The sequence below is a fragment of the Dipodomys spectabilis genome, unplaced genomic scaffold, assembly GCF_019054845.1.
Source record: "Dipodomys spectabilis isolate Male_0828 unplaced genomic scaffold, ASM1905484v1 ptg000328l, whole genome shotgun sequence".
NCBI classification, from domain to species: domain Eukaryota; kingdom Metazoa; phylum Chordata; class Mammalia; order Rodentia; family Heteromyidae; genus Dipodomys; species Dipodomys spectabilis.
Genome location: NW_024871005.1, coordinates 18,921 through 41,226, shown reverse-complemented (window position 1 = coordinate 41,226; position 22,306 = coordinate 18,921). Strand labels below are relative to the sequence as shown.

Here is a 22,306-nt window from a genome sequence, read left to right as displayed (position 1 = left end):
CAATTTCTCACAAAGTGCATGGACACTGCTGACAGAATTTGGAAACTCTTGCACAGCCCATTGCCTGCTGTGAGGAGGCCAGGCAGGGTCAGATATTCTTCCTACTGTCATTTCTTCAGTTTCTACCTTCTCAGAATGTTTACCTTGTATGCTGGTAAGGCCCTGAAGTCAGGGGGTAGACAAAAAGTATTAATAAAATGGTTGGGGGTATTTTCTTTATGCCATTTATGGTACCACCCAGAGATGATTGATCAGAATTATCATCAAAGTTGTGAAATTCTGTGAAATGTTGAGAGAAATTCCAGACTTTCTCCCTAGCCTTATGATCGGCAACATGTTTCAAATTCCAATATATGCTTCTCTAAGTAATTTCTCATTAGCTCTCTTACCTCAACCAGACAATGAAGTCTGGTAAATTATTACACATGGAATTCTTGCCTAATTTCACATTAAATGAAAATTTTACAAAGGTTTTGATTCAAAGTGTAGAAAGTGACTGAGATTCCTGTGCCCTAAGAAACTTAAGCAGAACATGCCAAGTCTCAGGCTTTACTCTTCATGATAAGCCATTGAGGGGAATATTTCAGAAACTTTATAGCAGCCTCTCAAATAGGGGCTGCAACAGGACTGGTGCTGGTCCTATGTTTTATCCTAATGATATCAACATTCTTCTGGAGATCTCACCACCTGCTATGTTTTCTACAGATTCTCCTGTGAGGCCTCATTGCAAGGGGACCCATCAAATCATGTCCTTGGGTTCTGGGCAATTTGATTTCAAAATGAATTTTCAAGTGTTCCTCTTTGTCCTGTGAAGATTTAATGAAACCATGGATGCAGAAACACAGAAGATTGCCAGGGATTGGGGCATATGCCTGGAATCCCAGCCCTCAGGGAGAATGTGAGTTTGATGACAGCCTGGGCTACATAGTGACCAGCAGCCTCCACAAGAAAACAAAATGAAAAGTCAGAAGGAAAGAGAACACACACACACACACACACACACACACACACACACACACCCCACACACACTATTCTTAACATCATGTCCTATGACACACTGAACTCTGCTTCTCAACCACTGATTTCAAACACCAGACAAATGGAAAATTCAGCTTATTAGTTCTTATCCAAGAAATAGATCTAACCTGCTCATTCAGCCACACACTTTGTGCTCACCATTGATAAAAAGCAGTCTAATCTGCTGACATGTTTGCTATTTTGAGATTTACAGAGTAAAGCATTATGAGCATTTTTTCTTTGTGTACCTGTGCTGGGGCTTCACCTCGGGGTCTGGACACTGTCCTTAGTTTTTTCACTTCAGTGCTCTACCACTTGAGCCAAACCTCAACTTCCAGCTTTCTGCTGAATAATTGGAGATAAGGTCCCACAAACTTTTCTGCCTTGGCCAGCTTTGAACCCCAGTTCTCAGATCTCAGCCTCCTGAGTGGCTAGGACTACAGGCATGAGCCACTAGTGCTCTGCTGACTATGGCCATTTTAACATTTTCTTTTACTTATTTATTTTAAATTTGCTCTTCTCATTATAAAGTAAAGGTGATATACGGAGGGATTACAGTTACTAAAGTCAGGTAAAGAGTTTATGTCTTTTTGGACAATGGATTGTGACCATTTTTCAGGTTGTTTACATCATGCCAAAGCAGGTACTGACCTTGTGGTGAGACATGAGACTACAACATGGCTGCCACTGTCTCCTTCCACAGAAAACACAACCACTTGTCCCCTTGCTCATCAAAACCTATTTTGACCATGTGAGACCAAAAGGACATTCTTCACCGTTTGGAAACATACAGAGGATGAGAATGATGAACATCATGTGCTGTTTCCCCCAAAACACATGGGGGCCTTGAAGAGCTCACTAGAGGCACGGGGGCCTATCAGCTGGCTTATCTCTGCTGTTGCATGGCATGTATACATGACAACAAGTGCTTGCTTGGCAACAAGTGAGTTGTTTCTGGAAAAGAAAACTCCTTAAGCACTCAAGGGAACAAATATCCTCTCTTCTAAAGATAGTCTTCTGACACTACCCAAAGGGTCAATAAATGTACAGGCTTCATTTGGCTGACTACACAACAGGCCTGTTTCCATAAAGCCACAGTATTCTAGAGACATGGGTATCCAATCCTACCCTCACTGCAAGTAAATATCTCCTCTGTGAAGATATTTATTGCCATCATTTTAGATTGGAGCAAGATTTCAATGTAACTCATTATAAACTCATGTTGCAAGTTAAGCTGAATTTAAAGTTGGATTGTATACTCAGAAAATTTTAAAGGAACTTTTCCTACTGAGAGCTCACTAGTCTAATATTAAAGAAAAAAAGGTGCAAATACCTTTGTTTACCTGTTTTGTTTTTTTACACTGTGTGTTAATATCTGTTACTAGTTTTTTGTGTTGTTTTGTTTCTATAAAAAATTAATAAGTGTTCATTATAAACTGTAATCCTTCCAAACTTGTTGATACTCTAATGATGTGTTTGAAAAAAATTAAGTTACTGCTGAGGACTGATAGCTTATACCTGTAATACATGCTCCTCAGTAGGCTGAGGTCTGTGAATCATGTTTGAAACCAGTCCAGGCAGAGAAGTCCATGACATTTATATTTCCAAAATCTGGAAATAGTGATGTAGTGCAAGTAAAAGAAAGTTATCCTTGAATGAAAAAAATGAAGCCGGAATCAATTCCATAAGATAAAGCTCTGCAGCAGTAAAAAGTAGACAAAAGTGGTTGTTAAAGGGCCTTTCACATGCTAGGCAAGTGCTGCACCACTTAAGTCATGCCCCAGCTTTATCTCTATGTAGTTTTTTATGTGGAAGATTGGATTAATTACTTTGTCTCATTTGTGAAATGGGCAAGATTCTAGCATGTGGCACACCAAGCCTTTTTTTTTCCATTTTTATCCACATAGTATTTTGGAAAGTTCACATATGCCGCATCCTCTTCTAAGAATCAGAAGTGCAGTATTTAAGAGGAAGGTGCAACTCCCTGCCCTTGGGACATTTTGACTCAATTAGGGGATACACAGTAAAAATACATATTTTGCAAAAGAAATGAGGTCAAGAAAATTAACAGAGTAGGTAAAAATCTCAGGAAATGGAGATGGACTGGGCTTTAATTGAAAGGTTTCAAAGAGAATCTCTTCGGGTGATGTTTCAGGTCAATCCAGAGTGAAGAGAAGGTAAACTATGGGGAAAAGTCTATCCAGACAGAGTAATGCTTGCAAAGGCCATGAAGTGAAAATAAGCTTCTGTTTTGATAGGGAACATAGACTTTACAGACTCCGGGAGTTTTCTAGGCAGCAGAATTTGTACTAAGCACTTGGTATTTCTTTACACAATGCATATTCTCCCCAACAGCAGCACCTGGGTGTTACCAGCATAATCAGGCTCATTTCACACATGAGGGATGTAAGGCAGAGTGTGGTTAGGTTTCCTGTGACACAAAGCCAAGTGTGGAGAGTCAGGAGAAAACCCATGTTGATCCATAGCCCATGCTCTCACCCATTAATCTACCTTATCAGGCCATGGTTGCTTCCATATCACTCAGCGAAAGAAGGCCAGAAAGGGTGATGACTGGCTCCTCAACACACAGCAAATCAGGGGACAAGTTGGGAAAAATCCCAGGATCCTGCCTCACATGTCAACCTGAGTGTCAGAATGGAAGGCCTATCTACTGCTCCCTATCTACTACCCCTCACCCCACCTCCCCAAAATAAATCTTTACCGAGTCCCCTGTGAGGGCAAATACTGTGTCTGACACTGGATGAGGTGTACTGGCCTTGTGTTAGAAATGATAGGGTGGATGTTACTCTCATTTGGTGGTTTGTGTTTTTCCCTTGCTGTACCTGACATTCCCCATTCCAACCCTGTGTACTCCGGGCTATTTCTGTCATCTGATGCATCTGTCTCTCCTGGTGGACTCTGAGCTCTTTGATGGCAGGGAGCAGGTTTGTCTCATTACTCTTGTGCCAGGCCTGCACCAGACTCTCAAGGGAAAGCTTATGAATAGATTTCCAGATATTTGTCCCATTGACAGATACCTAGCCAACTGTGGGAAGTGAAGATGTAAGAGGATATTCATGGCAGTGTCAACTGCAGTGACAGAAGTCACTACATGCTGGCTGTCCTGCTTTTGCAGTTTCTCTGTGCTCTGGGAGCCATCTACCTGCCTGATGTGGGGTGTGAGGAGACTGCTTGTAGGTTGGATCAGTGGAGCTGGGTGTAAAGGTGGGAGAAACTGGGAGAGAGGCCAGAACTTGGAGGAGACTTGCCACATGACAGGAGTCCACACTGGACTTGAAGCCAGTTGAGAACACTTTCCCTGCAGTGCTAGTCAGGGGCAGTCTCCTTTTTCGGAATGTTTACCCCAAGGTAGGAATATCTTTGAGATCCCATGAGAGAAGGCAGATTGTGTGGCGTACAATGAAGGGGCAATTTAAAGGTCCCAGGAGCTGGGAGCTGGTGGCTCACACCTATAATTCTAGCTACTCAGGAGGCTGAGATCTGAAGATCGCAGTTCAAAGCCAGACTGGGTAGGAAAGTCCGTGACACTTATCTTCAATTAACCACCAGAAAACCAATGTTGCTCAAAGTGGTAGAGTTCTAGCCTTGAGCAAAAGAGCTCAGGGACAGCACCCAGGCCCCAACTTCAAGCACCACAACTGACAAAAATAAGTTCCAGGATACCAAGAACAAAGTAACAGCAATTTTCCCGTTGACACTCCTATACCAGCCACATCTAATGTTCTTCCAACACCTGCTGTGGATGGAGATCTATGAGAAATAAAGTAGTGCTAGGATCCATAGCATCAGACAGGGTTCATGGTACTGGAACTAAATCGCTTGTCTTGATGCTATTGGTATACATACCCCACAGCCATTGGTCTAAAAGTATAATCCCTATTCCAAAAGCATCAGAGTCACCCAGTATGTTTGTTAGTACTGAGTCAGAAACTCTGGACAGGGATCTTCTTATGTGTGTAAGTTAAGTCCACCAAGATATTTCAGAAGTATACTCATGTGTGGAACCACTGAACTCTTGAAGAGCATAAACCATCCAGACCCATTCATTCCAATTTTTTTTGCCAGTTCTGGGGCTTGAATTCAGGGCCTGGGTGCAATCTCTAAGCCTCTTTGTGTTCAAGGCTAGCGCTCTACTGCTTGAGCCACAACATCACTTCCAGCTTTTTCTGAGCAGTTTATTGGCAATAAGAGTCTCACAGACTTTTCTAGCTGGGTTGGCTTTGAATTTTGAGCCTCAGATTTCAGCCTTCTGAGTAGCTAGGATTACAAGCCTGAGCCACCCAAACGCAGCTCATTCACTACAGGTTTGACAAGCATATTGTATCATGCCTGTCTGAGGTTTTCCTATATGACTGTTCATTTTATTTGTTTATTAATAAGAGGGTATGTACCAGCTGAAGAATTTTATTAACTCTTTGAATCTCTGTAGAAATTGTACTTTCCAAGTGTCAAGTTGTAGATAGCAAGTGATCCTTGTGCATTTACTAACATTAATTTTAAAGGACTGTCTCGTGTGTGTGGTGGGGGAGGGGGGGTGCGCGTGCGCGTGCTTGCATTGGGGACTGAACTAAGGGCCTGGGCACTGTTCCTTAGTATTTTCACTCAAGCCTGGCGTTCTACTATTTAAACCACACCTCCAACTTTTAGCTTTTTGCTGGCATATTGGAAATAAAAGTCCATGATCTTCCAATCTCAGCCTCCCATGTAGCTAGCTAGCACTGGAAGCATAAACCATCTCACCTGGCTTCTCATTTGCTTTGTGTCCAGTTGTTTGGTTTTGTATTTCTAGTCGCTGGCATAGTAAGAAGTACTTTTCTTCAATCTGCTGAATAAAAGAACCTGTAGATACTGCCTTGACTGTCACTTTGTATGTAACAAAATAGAAGGTTAGAAGATATACAAATAGTTATAAATTATTTTTTGTTTGTTTTTTTGTTGCTAGTACTGGGGCTTGAACCCAGGACCTCATGTTGTTACTTAGCTTTTTTCACTCAAGGATAGCACTCTACCACTCCATTTCCAGCTTTTTACTGGTTAATTGGAGATGAGTCTCAAGGACTTTTCTGTTCAGGCTGGCTTGGAACCAGGATCCTCAGATTTCAGCCTGCTGAGTAGCTAGGATTACAGGCCTGAGCCACCAGTGCTTGGCTATAAATTAGTTTTTGTCTGCCTATCTCCAATAAAAGATACAGGGAAGTCTTAGAGCAGCTAAGATCCAAGCCACAGGCTGCAAGGGTAGCAAATGGCCTAGTCAGCAATTTCTTCTCAGCCTGCTAATCCAGAATTGAGCAACACTTTACTCAGCTATAGCTGAGCAAATACCCTTACTGAGGGGCAAAGAAAAAAAACCCATCACATTTCCCTTCATAAGTGTGCAATTCTAAAGTACTTTCCTTCAGTGACTTCTATCTGAGGTCTAGGTCTGTTTGGCAGGTATTCTCAAATCATCTTCCTTCTTTGTCACTATGAAGGCCTCCCTCTGCTTACAGAGGGGCAGGGATATGAGAGGTAAAAATTGGGACTAGGGTCCAATCTAAATGACCCAACTGCCCCCTCTTTGTATACTGGAGTCCTGTCTGGGCAGTGTTCATTTGTTTTCAAAGCCCTTCCCCCCTTACATATTGAGATCTGAGAAGCTTTACTGGAGGATGTATCACTGGAGATAGCTGTAATATGGTGGAGCTGGAAGGGGAGTAAGATAAATGCAAGTTGTCCAGACAAGGCTTACTTTTATATGTGGCTTTGTGGCCAAGGTACAATCTTGTCTTCCTGTCTTCCTTTCTTTGTTGTACTCTCTCTGGGTTCTACCATTAAAATGCAGATCAAAGCCGGGCGCTGGTGGCTCACACCTGTAATCCTAGCTACTCAGGAGGCTGAGATCTGAGGATCGCGGTTCAAAGCCAGCCCGGGCAGGAAAGACCGTGAGACTCCTATCTCCAATAAACCACCAGAAAACCGGAAGTGGCGCTGCAGCTCAAGTGGTAGAGCGCTTGCCTTGAGCTGAAGAGCTGAGGGACAGCGCCCAGGCCCACAGTTCAAGCCCCACGACCGACAAAAAAAAACAAAAACAAAAAAACAAAAAAAAATAAAATGCAGATCAAAATCAATAGAGCCATTCTGACTGAAGCAGACTGGTACATGCATGTGATATCTGGGTTATTTTCAGTAGAAGTGGCCTCATTGGGATTCCCAGGACCACTGAGATGTTCTTATCCTTCCCAAATTTCTGTCAAAGTATAATATAGAGTAATTCTGTAGGAAGGTAAATGGCCAGTAAGGTAGGGGAACTACCTCTCAGGCCATCAAGGGCCTTCTCATTCCTCATTTGCTACTTAAACATCAACCAGAAAAAAATAGGTTATTTGGCTATTTCCTCTTTAACCTACTTCCAAACCCAAATCCCCATGTTCCTTGGCCACATCTGTTAGTGATTTCATTTTTGTCTCTCCTGCAACTTTGGATATGTACTTCTTATCACTTTGTGTGAATATGACAGCACTGGGGCTCGGACCTAGAGCTTAAGCGCTGTCTTTTTTTTCTTCCCTCAAGTCTGGTGCTCTACCACTTAAACTATAGCTACACTTCGGACTTTCTTTTGGTAGTTAATTGGAGTACAAGTCTCACAGACTTTCCTGCCTGGGCTGGCTTCAAACTGTGTCCTCAGATCTCAGCCTCCTGAATAGTTAGGATTACAGGCATGAGCCACCAGCACACACCTCCTTCATCTCTTTATACATGTTATTCAAATTCCACATCTAAATTTTCAATATGTGCACAGGTCCAAATTTCAAGGTACTGAATTCATTAATTCATTTTGAACAAATTGCCTTGAAAACTCCATAGCAAGACAAACTAATATTCAAAAGTCATCACAATTTGATGGGGGTCATATTATGTCATGAGGCTCTTTCTCAAGGTATTTATAAGCAGAGCTCGTCTGTCTCCACAAAAATAAAAATTCTCATGTGGCATGACTTAAGGGATAAAGCACCTGCCCAGCAAGTGTGAGGCACTGAGTTAAAACTTCAGTACAACAAAATAAAAAATGAAAAATACAAACAAATCTCACCTGAAACGAGTCTTCCATTCCGGCTGTGGGGATGTGGCAGGCAGAGAGCCATGTGATTGGCAGTCATCTTCCCACTCACCTTCATAGATATTATGTACACTTAGGAACTGCTATATCTTCAGTAATTCCTACGTTGAAAAGTAATCCCCAATACAACAGTATTACGTATATCCCTTTGGAGGTGATTAGGTCAAGAGTCATTCAGCCATCAAATATGCCAGTTTTCTTATAAAAGGACTAGAGGGAACCTAGCCAGGTCCCTGTTTGCCTTTCTGTCCTTCTACCAACATAATATTGGACATAATGTTCCTCTCTCTGGAGGCAGCAGAGTACTATCTTGGAAAAAAGCAGCAGCCCATGGTCCAGACACCTCTAAAGCAGTGGGAAATAAGATCTGTTCCTTTTAAATGACTCATTTCAAATGCTTTGTTGTATAGCACAAGAAGACTAAGACAGGGGCCAAGTTGGAAACTGCTTTAGGATTCTTGCTAAACTGTCAACAGTTTAAGTTAACAACTGCTAAGCGGTTGCTATGGTTTGAACTTAAATATTCCTTAAAGATATGCCTTAATAGACTTAGTGTGAATGACACGCTTATGGCTGATGCCTGTAATCCTAGCTATTCAGGAAGCTGAGATCTGAGGATCACGGTTCAAAGCTATCCCATGCAGAACAGTCGGTGACACTCTTATTTCCAGTTAACTATGAAAAACCAGAAGTGGAGCTGTGATGCAAGCTCAGGAACAGCACCCAGACCAAGTTCAAGCTTAGGACGGGTGCACGCACATGCACACACACATCCCCCTCCCCCCAAATGATTTAGTGAATATGGCACTTTAAAAAATAGTGAAACCTCCAGGTGAAGTAGAAGGAAGCTCTGTCTCTGTCACTGAGTGTACATTTTTTTCCCAGTGCTTGACTCAGGGCCTCTCTCTCTCGCCTGGCTTTTTTGCTCAAAGCTGTCACTTTACCTGTTGGGCAGCTCTACTTCCACTTCTCAGGGTGTGTGTGTGTGTGTGTGTGTGTTGCAGAAGGTGCAGGGGAAGGGACGGTGGTGTGCTCTTGAAGGGGATACTGGGACCCTGGCCCTTTCCTCTCACTTTGCTTGTAGGCAAGCAGCTTTCCTCTTGTGAGAGGTTTATGGAGAAACTAAACACTAATCAGGCCCAATCTGAGGGATGTGGCCACTATGGCTCGCAGGGGAGAAACAGGGCCAAGTGATTCATAGCCCTCCTACTTGTACTACAAGGAAGGGTGGAAGAATGAGATTGCTAAGCAAGTAGACTGTAGTCCCCATAGGTTCTCTAATAACCAAAGCCACCAGACACCATTCTTCAGTGGCAGAGACATGATGTGCAATAGCTGTCACTATCGAATGGTCAAAGTATGCTGTCTCATGGAAAAGGTAAACGAATGTGGTGTATTCTATATAGGTGTACTGTAGTGCAACATACTGAGGTGAGCTAAGGGCCACTGGATGAGGGGCAGCATTACCACATATATAAGAGGAGTCAGCTTTACTTTCAGCTGCTGTTTCCCACTTTCTACCCAGTCCCCCACACTGCCAACTTCCATGTCTCCACTCTTCCATACACTGTATCTGGGCTTCCATCCACAATCTAGCTATTTTTTCTTATTGAGCATCTCATTTCTTAAGCCATTCCCTGTAGCCACATGCATTTCACATATTACCTTTGGGAAAGATACATTGATCACATTATATTACAGCACTGGGCACTTAATGAGAGCTTGATGAGTGAGGGAATGGGTGGAAAACACATTATTGACAAGGTAAATAAGGTAAATAACAGAAGTCACTCTCACGTTTAACAAACATTTATTAAAACAAAAAAAAATGAGTAAGGCATGGCCCTCTGTTTTCAGGATGCCTGGTGAAGAGAGGCAGACAATCACAAAGCTACAGTAGGATCACAGTAGAATAAGTACTATCACCAAGATATGGACAATGTACTTTGGAGGCACAGTAAGTAGGATAAAGATGGGGAGGGAGGAACAATTATCTAACTTATACTGGCCTACAATATCCAAGGCAGAGAAGTCATCTGTGAGGGCTTAGAGGAACCACTAGGTGAATGGTTAAGGAAGCCTTAACCAGCCATGTGGGCTGGGGCTCAAGAGACCTATAAAAGGCCAGGAAAGTGAGGGGTTCAGGGAACCAGGCATGAGTGAAAGGGATAAGGAAATAAAAAGGGAATAAGGAATGAGCAGAAGGACTGCTAAGCACAAACCCATAGCTCTACTGCAGAAATAAAAAAAAAAAAAGAATTTTCCCATGAAGGGAAAGACTCAAAGCAGAGAGGGTAGGCCACAGGTCCTCAGACATGGGTCCCTACCACCTCCTCAGTCAGGCCAGGAAGTTCAAATCCCAAAAGCAGAGCTTCACAGTTGTAATCTGATTTCACTAAGCTGCACAATTATCACAACCCACCTATCAGAAGCTATGAAACAAACAAAACAAAATTAAAAAAAACATTTAAACGCATTTCTGAAAGGCAAAGTCCCTAAAGTCTTTATCTTTGTCAAATGAATTGATTTGTCTAAATAGCTCTACTTCCTTTAGGAAATTAGAAGGAGCACGAATCTGAGAGAGAATGGTGGACTGGTGATTAGGCTTTGCTGTTATCTCACAACTGGATGGTCAGATAAGGGTTAAAGGGTCCACCTTTTTTCACATTGTATTTATGTATTAACATAAAAACCAAATAATATCTATAATATCAAACCCCTTTATCTTGTAACTCCTGCCTCCTTACTTCTTTTATACCCGTCTGTCTCTTAAGATCCGTAAATAAAAAAATAAAATTTAAAAACTTTTCAGTTTTATTTGAATGGTTTCTTGTCTTTTATCATTTTTATGTAAATTTTAAGCTTATTTGCTTTTCCTTAAACTATTATCCTTCAATATTTAATGTTTTCATTTAAGTCTCTACTAATGTAAGGTTCTTTTTACGTTTTCAAATTGTCTTTCTCTAATCTTTTTAAACTTTTGGAACAACTTTTATTTGTGTGGTTCTGAAATTTCAATCTCAACAGTTTTTCTGAATTTAACTTGAATTTTCACTCCATTCTGCACATTGTGAAAATTTAATAAAACATTAGGTTTTAAAAGATTTTCCCCCCAAACTTTTAATTAAAACAAAGTGTCTCTTTCACTAACTTGCTTGGTAAACTTTCTTTTTAACTTTATTTCACCTCTTTCACAAAATTTTTGGTAAACTTTCTTTTAACTTTGTTTTATTTCACCTACCTTAAATTTTAAGATTTTCTAAATATTCTATGTTTAAACACCAGTAATAATTTTGAATCATTTTAAAATCAAAAAAATATTTTTAACTATTTTCTTCTAAAAATATTTAACTTAAAGTTCTTAACATTTAAAAACGTTCTTTCAAAACTTTTAAAAATGGGTTCTTTAAAAAATGTTTCTCTTTTAAAGCTTTAAATTTTTTCTTTTAAAATATTTTTTCAGTATTTGGCTGGTTACCCACAGCTGGTACATCCATTCTAAAACCTTTTTTTTTTCTAATGAATGTTCCCAGACTCTCCACAATATTTTTGTAGAAATAAATGGCATATAGTAGTGTCAGAATATCTCTTCCCTCACCTTTTGCCTTTTTGAGCATTCTTTTCACTTTAACTATATTCACTGTGACCATTTTCAACCTGGTCTCCCTCCCTATCTCTTAATAAGGCTGAATGGTCACTGGTTAGTATTCAGTTCTTTTCTTCTACAGACCCAGGGGCCATAGTAAAATAAGTCCTTTATATCCAGGTGCCACATGTCATATATAGGTATTATTGTCATTGTCCATTCTAAGTAGATTTTCCTGTTACTTCAAGAGGTGCTCATTGTTATAAGGGTATTGTTATAATTGTCCATTCCAGGTAGATTTGTGTGTCACTTCAGGATCCTTAACCTAATCATTTCTTTGAATTTTTTTTATGGTTAGCGCTCTGGTAAGACTAGTCTTTCTCTAGACATTGCTTGTGGTAGAATAGTAAATACCCTTCACTGTAGAGTAAGTCCTCAATGGTAGCCTTGGTGATGATGGCATCATCACAGCTGAACCACTGATCCTCTTGTTGACGGATGAAGCTGGTGTAGTGGCCACTTTCCAAAGTCCCATGGTGGTTAATCACTGCAAATAAGGAATACTTATTCTCATCAGACACACAACTTGTTGGTGGCTGGCCATCTTTCATGATGCTCTCTTTAGTAGAGGCCAAAAATGGAGTCATGTCCAGCTCCAGGGGAAAAGAGATAAAAGTATTAATCTTTCGCCTCTGTTTGCCTACATGTTCAAACCGCTTGAGGTGAAAACAGGCCACCTTAGGCAATTTCTTCATTGTGAGCTGTTTGGTAGATTCTTGGTAGCTTTGGCAACTACTGCACTTGATTTTGGCACTGCTTCCTAGGGGCTCTGGCCTTGTAAACCACTGTAGGCAATCTGTAAGGGAGGGGATTCCTGGTATATGGTCATCCCTGCTCATTGTACTGTCAGCCCACTCTGAGTTCTGGGAACTGAATGTGGCATAGGAACCAGGCAAATCCAAGCTGATGTCCCAACATGGGTCTATGGTGGTGGAGACACTGTGACAGGCTTGACATGTCACATCTGACTGTAAGCCACCTGTAAAGATTTGGTCTATGATGCAATTACAGCAGTTGGGATTGCTGGCTTCCTGTTCATCACTATCATCTTTGCTGTGTCTATGCAGCACGTCTAATATTGCAATAAGAAACTCGTGGGCATCCTGCTGCCTGTACCCTGCTAAATGTTCTGCATGAATCCATATCAGGTGCAGTAACTTATAGGGAATATGAGGAGTTCGGCTCCCAGAGTACATAGCATGAAAAAGTGAAGACATTTCACATACCAGACACAAACTGGGGCTTGTCATTATACATTTGTGCTTATCAGATAGGAAGAAATCCTTCAGCAGAGGAATATGAGTAAGTGCCTGCACAATACAATTCATAAAACAGGTGTTCCCAAGGTTGATTAGCCCTCTCAAGCCTACAGTATAGACTACCTTTTTTCTCCTCTTTTTCTTGGGTTTCACCAAATTGAGCTCCTGTTCCTTTGATTCACAGGTTGACTGATTATCTTCAACCCCCAATGGCATAAACTGTTCATAGGAAAATTCTGTTGAGGTGGAAGTTAATCCTTTCATAATTTTCTCTTTTGTTTCTTTGGCAATCTGTTCTATATCTTTGTCATATACATAATCCTTACACATAAAGCAATATATAACTCCATGATAGAGGTCTACTGCTAAATTGTGCTGTTTGGCTTCTGCATGTTTATGAATATGTTTCTCAGTAAAGCAGCCAAAATAAACACAGGACAGACAAGAGTGTAGTCTGTTCATATGGGTACTACATACATGACAGATGCATGACTTTGCCTTACGTTTCCTAGTCTCCGGGGTTCCACTCCAAACGAAACGCTGGTAGATCATTCGCAGATTCTTCTGCCAGTTTTTGGCTACTTTAAAGCTCACCACATGAGAGCAGCCTGTGGGACCCTGATCAAACTCAACTTCCTGCAACCAGTCCCCAAAGCCGCCTGGATCGCTAAAGCCGCCTAGGTCACTAGGGCAGCTTCTCCGTGTCTGGGGCCTGGATATAGGCCTGTATCTACGCCGGGATCGGCGCCAAGCCGGGGCACGCGATGGGGGCGGCGGTGGCGGCGGCGGGAGCCGGATTGGAGGCGGGGGTGGGACTAAGAACCTTAGAGGGCCGCGGGAGCGGGACTGGGGCCGAGGGCGGGGCTTGCGGCGCGGGCTAAAGGACGAGATGCTGCTGTGATAGGAAGAGGGGGTTGGTAGGAGCACCTTCTCATCGCCACCGCTGCTCCATGGCAAGTTCTCCTCATGCGCGGGTTTGGTCTCTTGTTCAGACTCCAGCTTCATTTCGGCTTCCTGGACCGCGTATGTCTGCGCTGCCCCCATCGCCTCCTCCTCCATTTTCCCCGCCTTCTCAGCCGCCTGCTCTTCAGAGGCTCCTCCCCCGCCGCCCGAACTCAAGCCCGCATCACAGTCAGAGGACCGGGAAGCTTCTGGAACCTGGGCCATGATCAGCCCACTTCCAGGCGGGTGAAGAAATGCGTTTGCAAACGACCGGCGCCTGTAGATGAAAGGAGATAGGAACTTCTGAGAACGAGATGCCCGGCGTCATGGCCGCAGTGCGCCGCTATCGCCCTGGGACCCCTCCCACTGCCCTTAGAGCTCCGTCTGCCGCTGCCGTGGGCTCCACCCCCTTAACTCAGGCTCCCGGAGCTGGTGTGCACCCGAGATGGTTACCTGTTTAAAAGCAATCGGTTCATGCGGCTATTGGGGCGGGGGCGGCGGAAAGGAAAAGGAGAAAAGGCGGGGGATGGGAAGGGGAAAAACAGCCTAAGCTTTCAGGGTAGAAAGAATGGAAACTTCGTTTTAAAAGGCACCACCCTCTGACTGCCCTTTTCTTGCGCAGCCTCGCATTGGTACAGCTTTCTCTGACGTTCTTTCCCTGTATCTTAAAAAAAACAAAAAACAAAAAAAACCACAACCCACTAAGGTCAACATCGTATCTTAAATATGGCTGAAAGGAGGCTACCTTTGAGAAAGGGACTCAGAGAAAGAAAGTGACCCGCAGCCCCGCCGGCTCCTAGCTTACCTATGCTTCTGGGCCCGGTCTGCTCCATCTTCTGCCCTTCCCACCAAGCTCACTTTCGGTACTCCACGCTCTAGCGCCCTCTCTTGCTCTTTCGCTCCTGTGCTCTCGCACCTTTTTTCTCGCTTCAGTCCCTTCATTTCCTAGGATTTCTCCTACTGTTCAAATCGCTTCTCACTCCCTCCAAGCGTCGCTGGCTCCAAGCTACCGCCATCCACGATGCACGACCCGCAAAGTCTCAGCTTCCTTCCCGAACCGTCCCCGCAACGCCCCCAGCCCCGTGTTTGTATAAATGCCTTGGTTACCTTGGGCCCCAGGCGCGTGATATGGAACGTCAGCAGCTGCTGCTGTCCAGGCGCTTCTCAGCCAGTCTTCTCTCCTGACCTCTCCTCAGGGCTGGTCACAAGGGGGCCGCCCCCTGGTCCCTCCCCTCTCGACGTGCGGGCCCCCAGCCCCGGATTCAGCCCTCCAGCAGTGATGAATGGCAAGGCTGTCCTGCTCCTGCAGACAAATCTCTTCCTGAAACAGATTTTTTTTTCCCCCTGGAGGCAACAACAACGATAGATTTTCTGAAAAGCTCCAGGAATGGAGGGTTCAGGCTTCACCTGCCTTTAAGCCCATTATTTTCAGAAAAACAAACAAATAATCAAGATTCAGATGGGGAGGTATGGCAAGTCCGGCATAAATCCTTCCAAGACCCTTTAGAACCTGATCTCTGGGAGTCAAGTGGAGAGGGGATATTATACTAGAGAAAAGGGGAGGAGAAGCATGAACAAGGGATTAAAGACCCAAACCCAGCTTCTCACTGCCTGTGTGACACCAGGCACCATACTTAAACTCTCTGAGCCTTAGCTGTAATCATTTGTTAAGTGAAAATGGAAATAATCTTAACATTTAACAACACTCTCAGTGGATGTAAAATTTTAAATAAAAAGGTCTTTATATCAGCCTTTACCTTTCACCGCAGTCTTTCACTGTCCCACCTTGGGATCTGCACACAACACAACACCAGGCAGTCTCACAAAAGTTTCTGCTCATTTGGCCCTAGCATCCCAACGAGGCAGTTTATATACTGGAGCCGGAAGCCAACATTGATACAAATCAACCTTCACTAAGAGGCTAGGGTGCATTGTAGGGGGCACACATAACAATTTGTATCCACACAGATGGTTCATAGGCCTGGAGAACTTTCCCACCCTCTGACAGAAACAAAATTCAAGGTTACAGCCCCCAGGAAAGCTGCTATCTACAGGTCATGCTGCCCTTCCTGTCTACTCTCAAGATTATTGCTTTTTACCAGCGAAATATTTAGTGGCATAGGAATCTCTCCGGGACACTTTTGCATCCCACTCTCCCTTTATACCTCAAGATTAAGATTTCTCTCTCCCAGGGTCAAATGTAGCATCTACTAGATGCCTCCTTTCTATCAATGTCAATGATTTATAACACTCGGTAGTAGATCCATGAATCTTTCTGAATCTTCTGACCGAGTGCAAAGCAACATGGACTCTGAGAAAAGAATTGCCTTAATTCTCCAATTCCCCACAGTGATTATAGGTTAAGAGGTTGAAATAAGAGTCAGGCTTCTTCAGAGGAACTTCTCAGCAGGAAAAGAACATTATAAAACTTTCACATCATTATAATGTTTCCAACCATGGGCAAACTGTGTATCCTCTGTGAAGCTCAGAAAGCCCTAGTAAGAGAATAATAATAATAATAAGCTGATAATAAGATGTCTCATAATAAGCTCTCCATTTCCGTAGCAAATACCTAATACCAATCAATTTAAGAGAGGAAGGGTTCACCTGGCTCATGCTTTCCGAGGTTTCATTCTATGTTCATTTGGCCCCTCCACCTTTAGGCATGTAGTAATAGTACATATTGCTGGTAGGGTGTATTGGAGCAAAGCATCTTAACTAACTCATGGGAAGAGGCCCAGGATGTGAGGCGTCAGGGGACTGATTATAAAGGCCTAGACACATTAAACATGAAAGTGACATTTTCCTGCTCCATTTTTTACTACCACTTGTGACAATGGGTCTAGTAAACTGTGTGAAATAGTAATAAATAGCAGGATTAACTTCATAACATGTGTGCTACATTATGATTTGTGTGTGTGTGTGCGCGCGTGCTAGCACTAAATTTAGAATTCAGGGCCTCAAATAATCACTTGGACTTCTCAATCAATGCTAGTGCTCTATCACTTCAGCCACAACTCCACTTCAGGCTTTTTGCTTGTTAATTGGAAACAAGAGACTCGAAAACTTTTTCTGCTGGCGTGGAACCATGATCCTTAGATTTTAGCCTGCTTAGTAGGTAGGATTACATGTGTGAGCTACTGCCACATAGCAGCAACTTTTTTTCAAACAAACCAATGGAATTTCAAATTTTTGGCAGGATTACTGTTTATAATGAACATTCATATTTGGAAATTTTTATATAGAAAACACAATACAGAAGGGGTAATAACATAGACAGTTACCTTTTTTCCTCCAAAATACAGGAGTACTCTATTCTGCTTCCCCCCCACCCCCACTGAAGTGAAACATTTTTTTTCCATAATAGGTCTTGTTATAATGGTGTACTCTCATTAGGAAAGTCTTTTGCATTTTCTGGGAGCATACAGAAAATCACCATGATTTCCAGTTTGCTTTATCAAGCACTAATTATATTGACCTCTTGTTTTACTTCAGGGTGATGGCAAGAAAGTATATACCCTCCTGACAAAGGAGACATTTTACTTGCAGTGAGGGAAGGAATAAACACTCAAATCTCCAGAATGCTGTAGCTTTCAGGAAAGAAGCCTGTTGGGTAGTCACTCAAACTTTGAGTAGTGTCCTAACTAGAGAAGATGAGAATGTCCTGTTGAACTTGGTTGTTTTTGCGTTTGCCAGGAGGAGGTGAGGGTAGTGGTAGAGGTTTTCTTCGCCATGAGTGCTTAAGGAGTTTTCTTTTCCAGAAACAACTCACTTGTTGCCAAGCAAGCACTTGTTGTCATGTATACATGCCATGCAACAGCAGAGATAAGCCAGCTGATAGGCCCCCGTGCCTCTAGTGAGCTCTTCAAGGCCCCCATGTGTTTTGGGGGAAACAGCACATGATGTTCATCATTCTCATCCTCTGTATGTTTCCAAACGGTGAAGAATGTCCTTTTGGTCTCACATGGTCAAAATAGGTTTTGATGAGCAAGGGGACAAGTGGTTGTGTTTTCTGTGGAAGGAGACAGTGGCAGCCATGTTGTAGTCTCATGTCTCACCACAAGGTCAGTACCTGCTTTGGCATGATGTAAACAACCTGAAAAATGGTCACAATCCATTGTCCAAAAAGACATAAACTCTTTACCTGACTTTAGTAACTGTAATCCCTCCGTATATCACCTTTACTTTATAATGAGAAGAGCAAATTTAAAATAAATAAGTAAAAGAAAATGTTAAAATGGCCATAGTCAGCAGAGCACTAGTGGCTCATGCCTGTAGTCCTAGCCACTCAGGAGGCTGAGATCTGAGAACTGGGGTTCAAAGCTGGCCAAGGCAGAAAAGTTTGTGGGACCTTATCTCCAATTATTCAGCAGAAAGCTGGAAGTTGAGGTTTGGCTCAAGTGGTAGAGCACTGAAGTGAAAAAACTAAGGACAGTGTCCAGACCCCGAGGTGAAGCCCCAGCACAGGTACACAAAGAAAAAATGCTCATAATGCTTTACTCTGTAAATCTCAAAATAGCAAACATGTCAGCAGATTAGACTGCTTTTTATCAATGGTGAGCACAAAGTGTGTGGCTGAATGAGCAGGTTAGATCTATTTCTTGGATAAGAACTAATAAGCTGAATTTTCCATTTGTCTGGTGTTTGAAATCAGTGGTTGAGAAGCAGAGTTCAGTGTGTCATAGGACATGATGTTAAGAATAGTGTGTGTGTGGGGTGTGTGTGTGTGTGTGTGTGTGTGTGTGTGTTCTCTTTCCTTCTGACTTTTCATTTTGTTTTCTTGTGGAGGCTGCTGGTCACTATGTAGCCCAGGCTGTCATCAAACTCACATTCTCCCTGAGGGCTGGGATTCCAGGCATATGCCCCAATCCCTGGCAATCTTCTGTGTTTCTGCATCCATGGTTTCATTAAATCTTCACAGGACAAAGAGGAACACTTGAAAATTCATTTTGAAATCAAATTGCCCAGAACCCAAGGACATGATTTGATGGGTCCCCTTGCAATGAGGCCTCACAGGAGAATCTGTAGAAAACATAGCAGGTGGTGAGATCTCCAGAAGAATGTTGATATCATTAGGATAAAACATAGGACCAGCACCAGTCCTGTTGCAGCCCCTATTTGAGAGGCTGCTATAAAGTTTCTGAAATATTCCCCTCAATGGCTTATCATGAAGAGTAAAGCCTGAGACTTGGCATGTTCTGCTTAAGTTTCTTAGGGCACAGGAATCTCAGTCACTTTCTACACTTTGAATCAAAACCTTTGTAAAATTTTCATTTAATGTGAAATTAGGCAAGAATTCCATGTGTAATAATTTACCAGACTTCATTGTCTGGTTGAGGTAAGAGAGCTAATGAGAAATTACTTAGAGAAGCATATATTGGAATTTGAGACATGTTGCCGATCATAAGGCTAGGGAGAAAGTCTGGAATTTCTCTCAACATTTCACAGAATTTCACAACTTTGATGATAATTCTGATCAATCATCTCTGGGTGGTACCATAAATGGCATAAAGAAAATACCCCCAACCATTTTATTAATACTTTTTGTCTACCCCCTGACTTCAGGGCCTTACCAGCATACAAGGTAAACATTCTGAGAAGGTAGAAACTGAAGAAATGACAGTAGGAAGAATATCTGACCCTGCCTGGCCTCCTCACAGCAGGCAATGGGCTGTGCAAGAGTTTCCAAATTCTGTCAGCAGTGTCCATGCACTTTGTGAGAAATTGGCTGTTCGTCTACCCTGTCTATCATGGGCTCGATTGTTTTTACCATAAATCATTCATTTAGAGGACTAAAAGCACTTTATTTCAATATTTTGTTTACAGGTTGATTTGTGTACTCATCTGATGGGCAAGCCCTTTGTTCCTCAGTTTGAATGTCACCATTTCCTCTAGGTATGTCTAGATTTACTCCCTATGCTGGTTCTCCATTGGAGGTGGAAAGAGTTCCAGAAATCAGGGCCCATTCTCTTCACCTCTCAGTTGCTTCACAGATTCCTCATTATGATTGATTGTCCTGTGGCTCTGTTTTTCTTTTGTAAGCGTGTGTGTGTGTGTGTGTGTGTGTGTGTGTGTGTGTGTGTGTGTGTGTGGTGTCTGTCAGAGAGAGAGAGAGAGAGAGAGAGACAGAGACAGAGAGAGACAGAGAAAGAGAGAGTTTGCGCATGTGCAGAAGAAAGCTTGATTTACTTTGTGTGAGCTGGATGGTAGAAAGAGCAAGTGTGCTCATTATTAGGTGTTGACCTTTGGTCACATCCTCTGCTGCCACTGCCAGGAACACCTCAAATTTGACTGTGTTTCAAGGCCTTGAAGACTTCTTTTTTTAATTTTAATTTTTTGTGAACATACTGTAGAGAGGGGTTGCAATTACATGGACAAGATAATGAGTACATTTCTTATCAAGCATTGCAGCCTCCTCCTTTGTTTACCCTTCACATCCCTTCACAGCCTCCCTTGCCACCCACCCAATCTCCTCCCTCCACCCCCCCCACCCCCCGCACCAAAGTTGTAAAGTTCGTTTTCGACATGACAACTTGTACTTCTCATTGTTGCAACAGGTCCACCTGTATCCTTAAACGACTTGTTTTTCGACTTGTTACTCTGTCATTAGAATCAACCAGGTCAACGGAGAGGAGAGGTCCAGGATGTCCAGAGGCAGCTTTGATTACATGTGACTATCATGTGAAAGCAACAGTGTTTGTAGTGAGTGTACAAAACAGTTTCAATGTTAATATCACAGTAATAACTCTCTGTCCCTTTTCATAATTCAAAATACAGTCAAGCCAGGTGGCGGCAGTGTCTCATACCTGTAATACTAGCTGTTCAGGAGGCTGAGATTAGAGGATCATGACTCAAAAATAGCCTTAAGCAATAAAGTCTATGAGATTTTTTTTTTTTTTTTTGTTATCGTGGGGCTTGAACTCTGGGCTTGAGTGCTGTCCCTCAACTCTTCAGCTCAAGGCAAGCACTCTACCAATTGAGCCACAGTGCCACTTCTGGTTTTCTGAGTGGTTTATTAAAGAGTCTCACGGACTTCCTGCCTGGGCTGGCTTTGAACCTGGATCCTCAGATCTCATCCTCCTGAGTAGCTAGGATTACAGGCATGAGCTAACAGTACCCGGTGAAACGTTTTTTTCCCTAACAAATAAAAAAAATCTGTGAGGTTCTTATCTCCAATTAACCACCAGAAAACTGGAAGTGGCTTGTGGCTTAAAGTGGTAGACTGCTAGCATTGAGCAAAAGATCTCAGGTACAGCACCAAGGCCCCCAGTTCAAGCCCAAGACTGATTTAGAAAAAGTCAAGCAAAACCACTGAAATACAAAACCTAATTTGGGGCATGATCTTAGAAGTATGTGTATGCAAATAGTATAAAGGGAATGGGATATATTGCAGTACAGATACATATACATTTATATATATATATATATATATATGTATATTCTAAGGTCACACAACAATTATGGCTTCTACCTCACTTCTTTTAGGTATAAAGTTTCAAGCACAATGCACTCAGCATTCTTACCAGATGAACATACTAACATAAACACAATTTTGTTTATTTGTTCTTGTTTGTTCTTCTACAGCAATGATGCCAAAGAATGATGCCCATTTAAAATAAAATATGGCTAACAAATGAGGAAGGCATTCCCTCCTTTCTGTCATTGTTGTTTCTCATTATGGGGCACCATTAATTTGAAAGTGTCTTATGTCAGTCCAATTTTTCAAATGGAAAATGCCCATGGTTCGATGATGCAGAGAACACAGGTGCTTTTCTCATTATTTCACATAGTTGTCATCAGTAAACCATTCCTATTGCTTTCTCTTCCTCATTTCTTTACTCTCCATTAAACTCACTAATCTGAGTGTACTTGATTTTTTAAAAAATACTAGCTTTTTAGTAAGAAAAGTTAAAGACAAAAAATGCAGAGACTGTCTTCCAATGTAATGCCCACCTTGTTCTCATTAAGTTTAAGATCCATCAGCTCCAACAATCATTAACTTTCTTTGATTCTTCTTTCATCTTCCCTCCACCATCCTTCTCCCTACCCTACTCAGCCCCCACTCAGCCCTCACCTGGAAATAGGAGGCAGGCAAGCATTCACAACTAATTGTTTCCTCCAGGAATACACTGTAACAGATAAGGACTTTTCAAAGCATAACCACCATACCAGGGCATCTAACAACCCAAATGATCAGGAGTGACTCAACACATCTACAGTCCACTGACTTTTCCATTCCCTCCATTGTTCCTTGAAAGATTTTTACAGGTCCTGAAAACCTCCACACAATTCCTGTGGTTGGGGATACCTCAAAGAGCTGAAGC

The 22,306-nt window shown here is 42.4% G+C and overlaps 1 protein-coding gene across 2 annotated transcripts; it reads right to left on the bottom strand.

The window, feature by feature from the left end:
• Window positions 1-9,928: 9,928 nt before the first annotated feature.
• Window positions 9,929-15,178, bottom strand: Usp51 (ubiquitin specific peptidase 51). 2 transcript variants are annotated; one of them, XM_042702552.1, is made up of 2 exons: window positions 15,090-15,178; window positions 9,929-14,259 (listed from the first exon to the last, which is right to left on the bottom strand). In XM_042702552.1, the coding sequence occupies exon 2, from the start codon at window positions 14,205-14,207 to the stop codon at window positions 12,093-12,095; it is 2,115 nt and encodes a 704-aa protein (XP_042558486.1). In that variant the 5' UTR covers window positions 14,208-14,259; window positions 15,090-15,178; the 3' UTR covers window positions 9,929-12,092. The 2 variants fall into 2 exon arrangements, with proteins under 2 accessions (XP_042558486.1, XP_042558485.1); XM_042702551.1 differs by lacking the exon at window positions 15,090-15,178 and adding an exon at window positions 14,788-14,982.
• Window positions 15,179-22,306: the final 7,128 nt, after the last annotated feature.

What these genes read in the sequence shown, in the direction of transcription:
- Usp51 (XM_042702551.1), bottom strand. Translation starts at nt 14,924, where the DNA reads ATGAAGGGACTGAAGCGAGAAAAAAGGTGCGAGAGCACAGGAGCGAAA. An exon ending in GACCGGGCCCAGAAGCATAG is followed by an intron (nt 14,260 to 14,787) that starts GTAAGCTAGGAG and finishes TTTCATCTACAG; the next exon opens with GCGCCGGTCGTTTGCAAACG.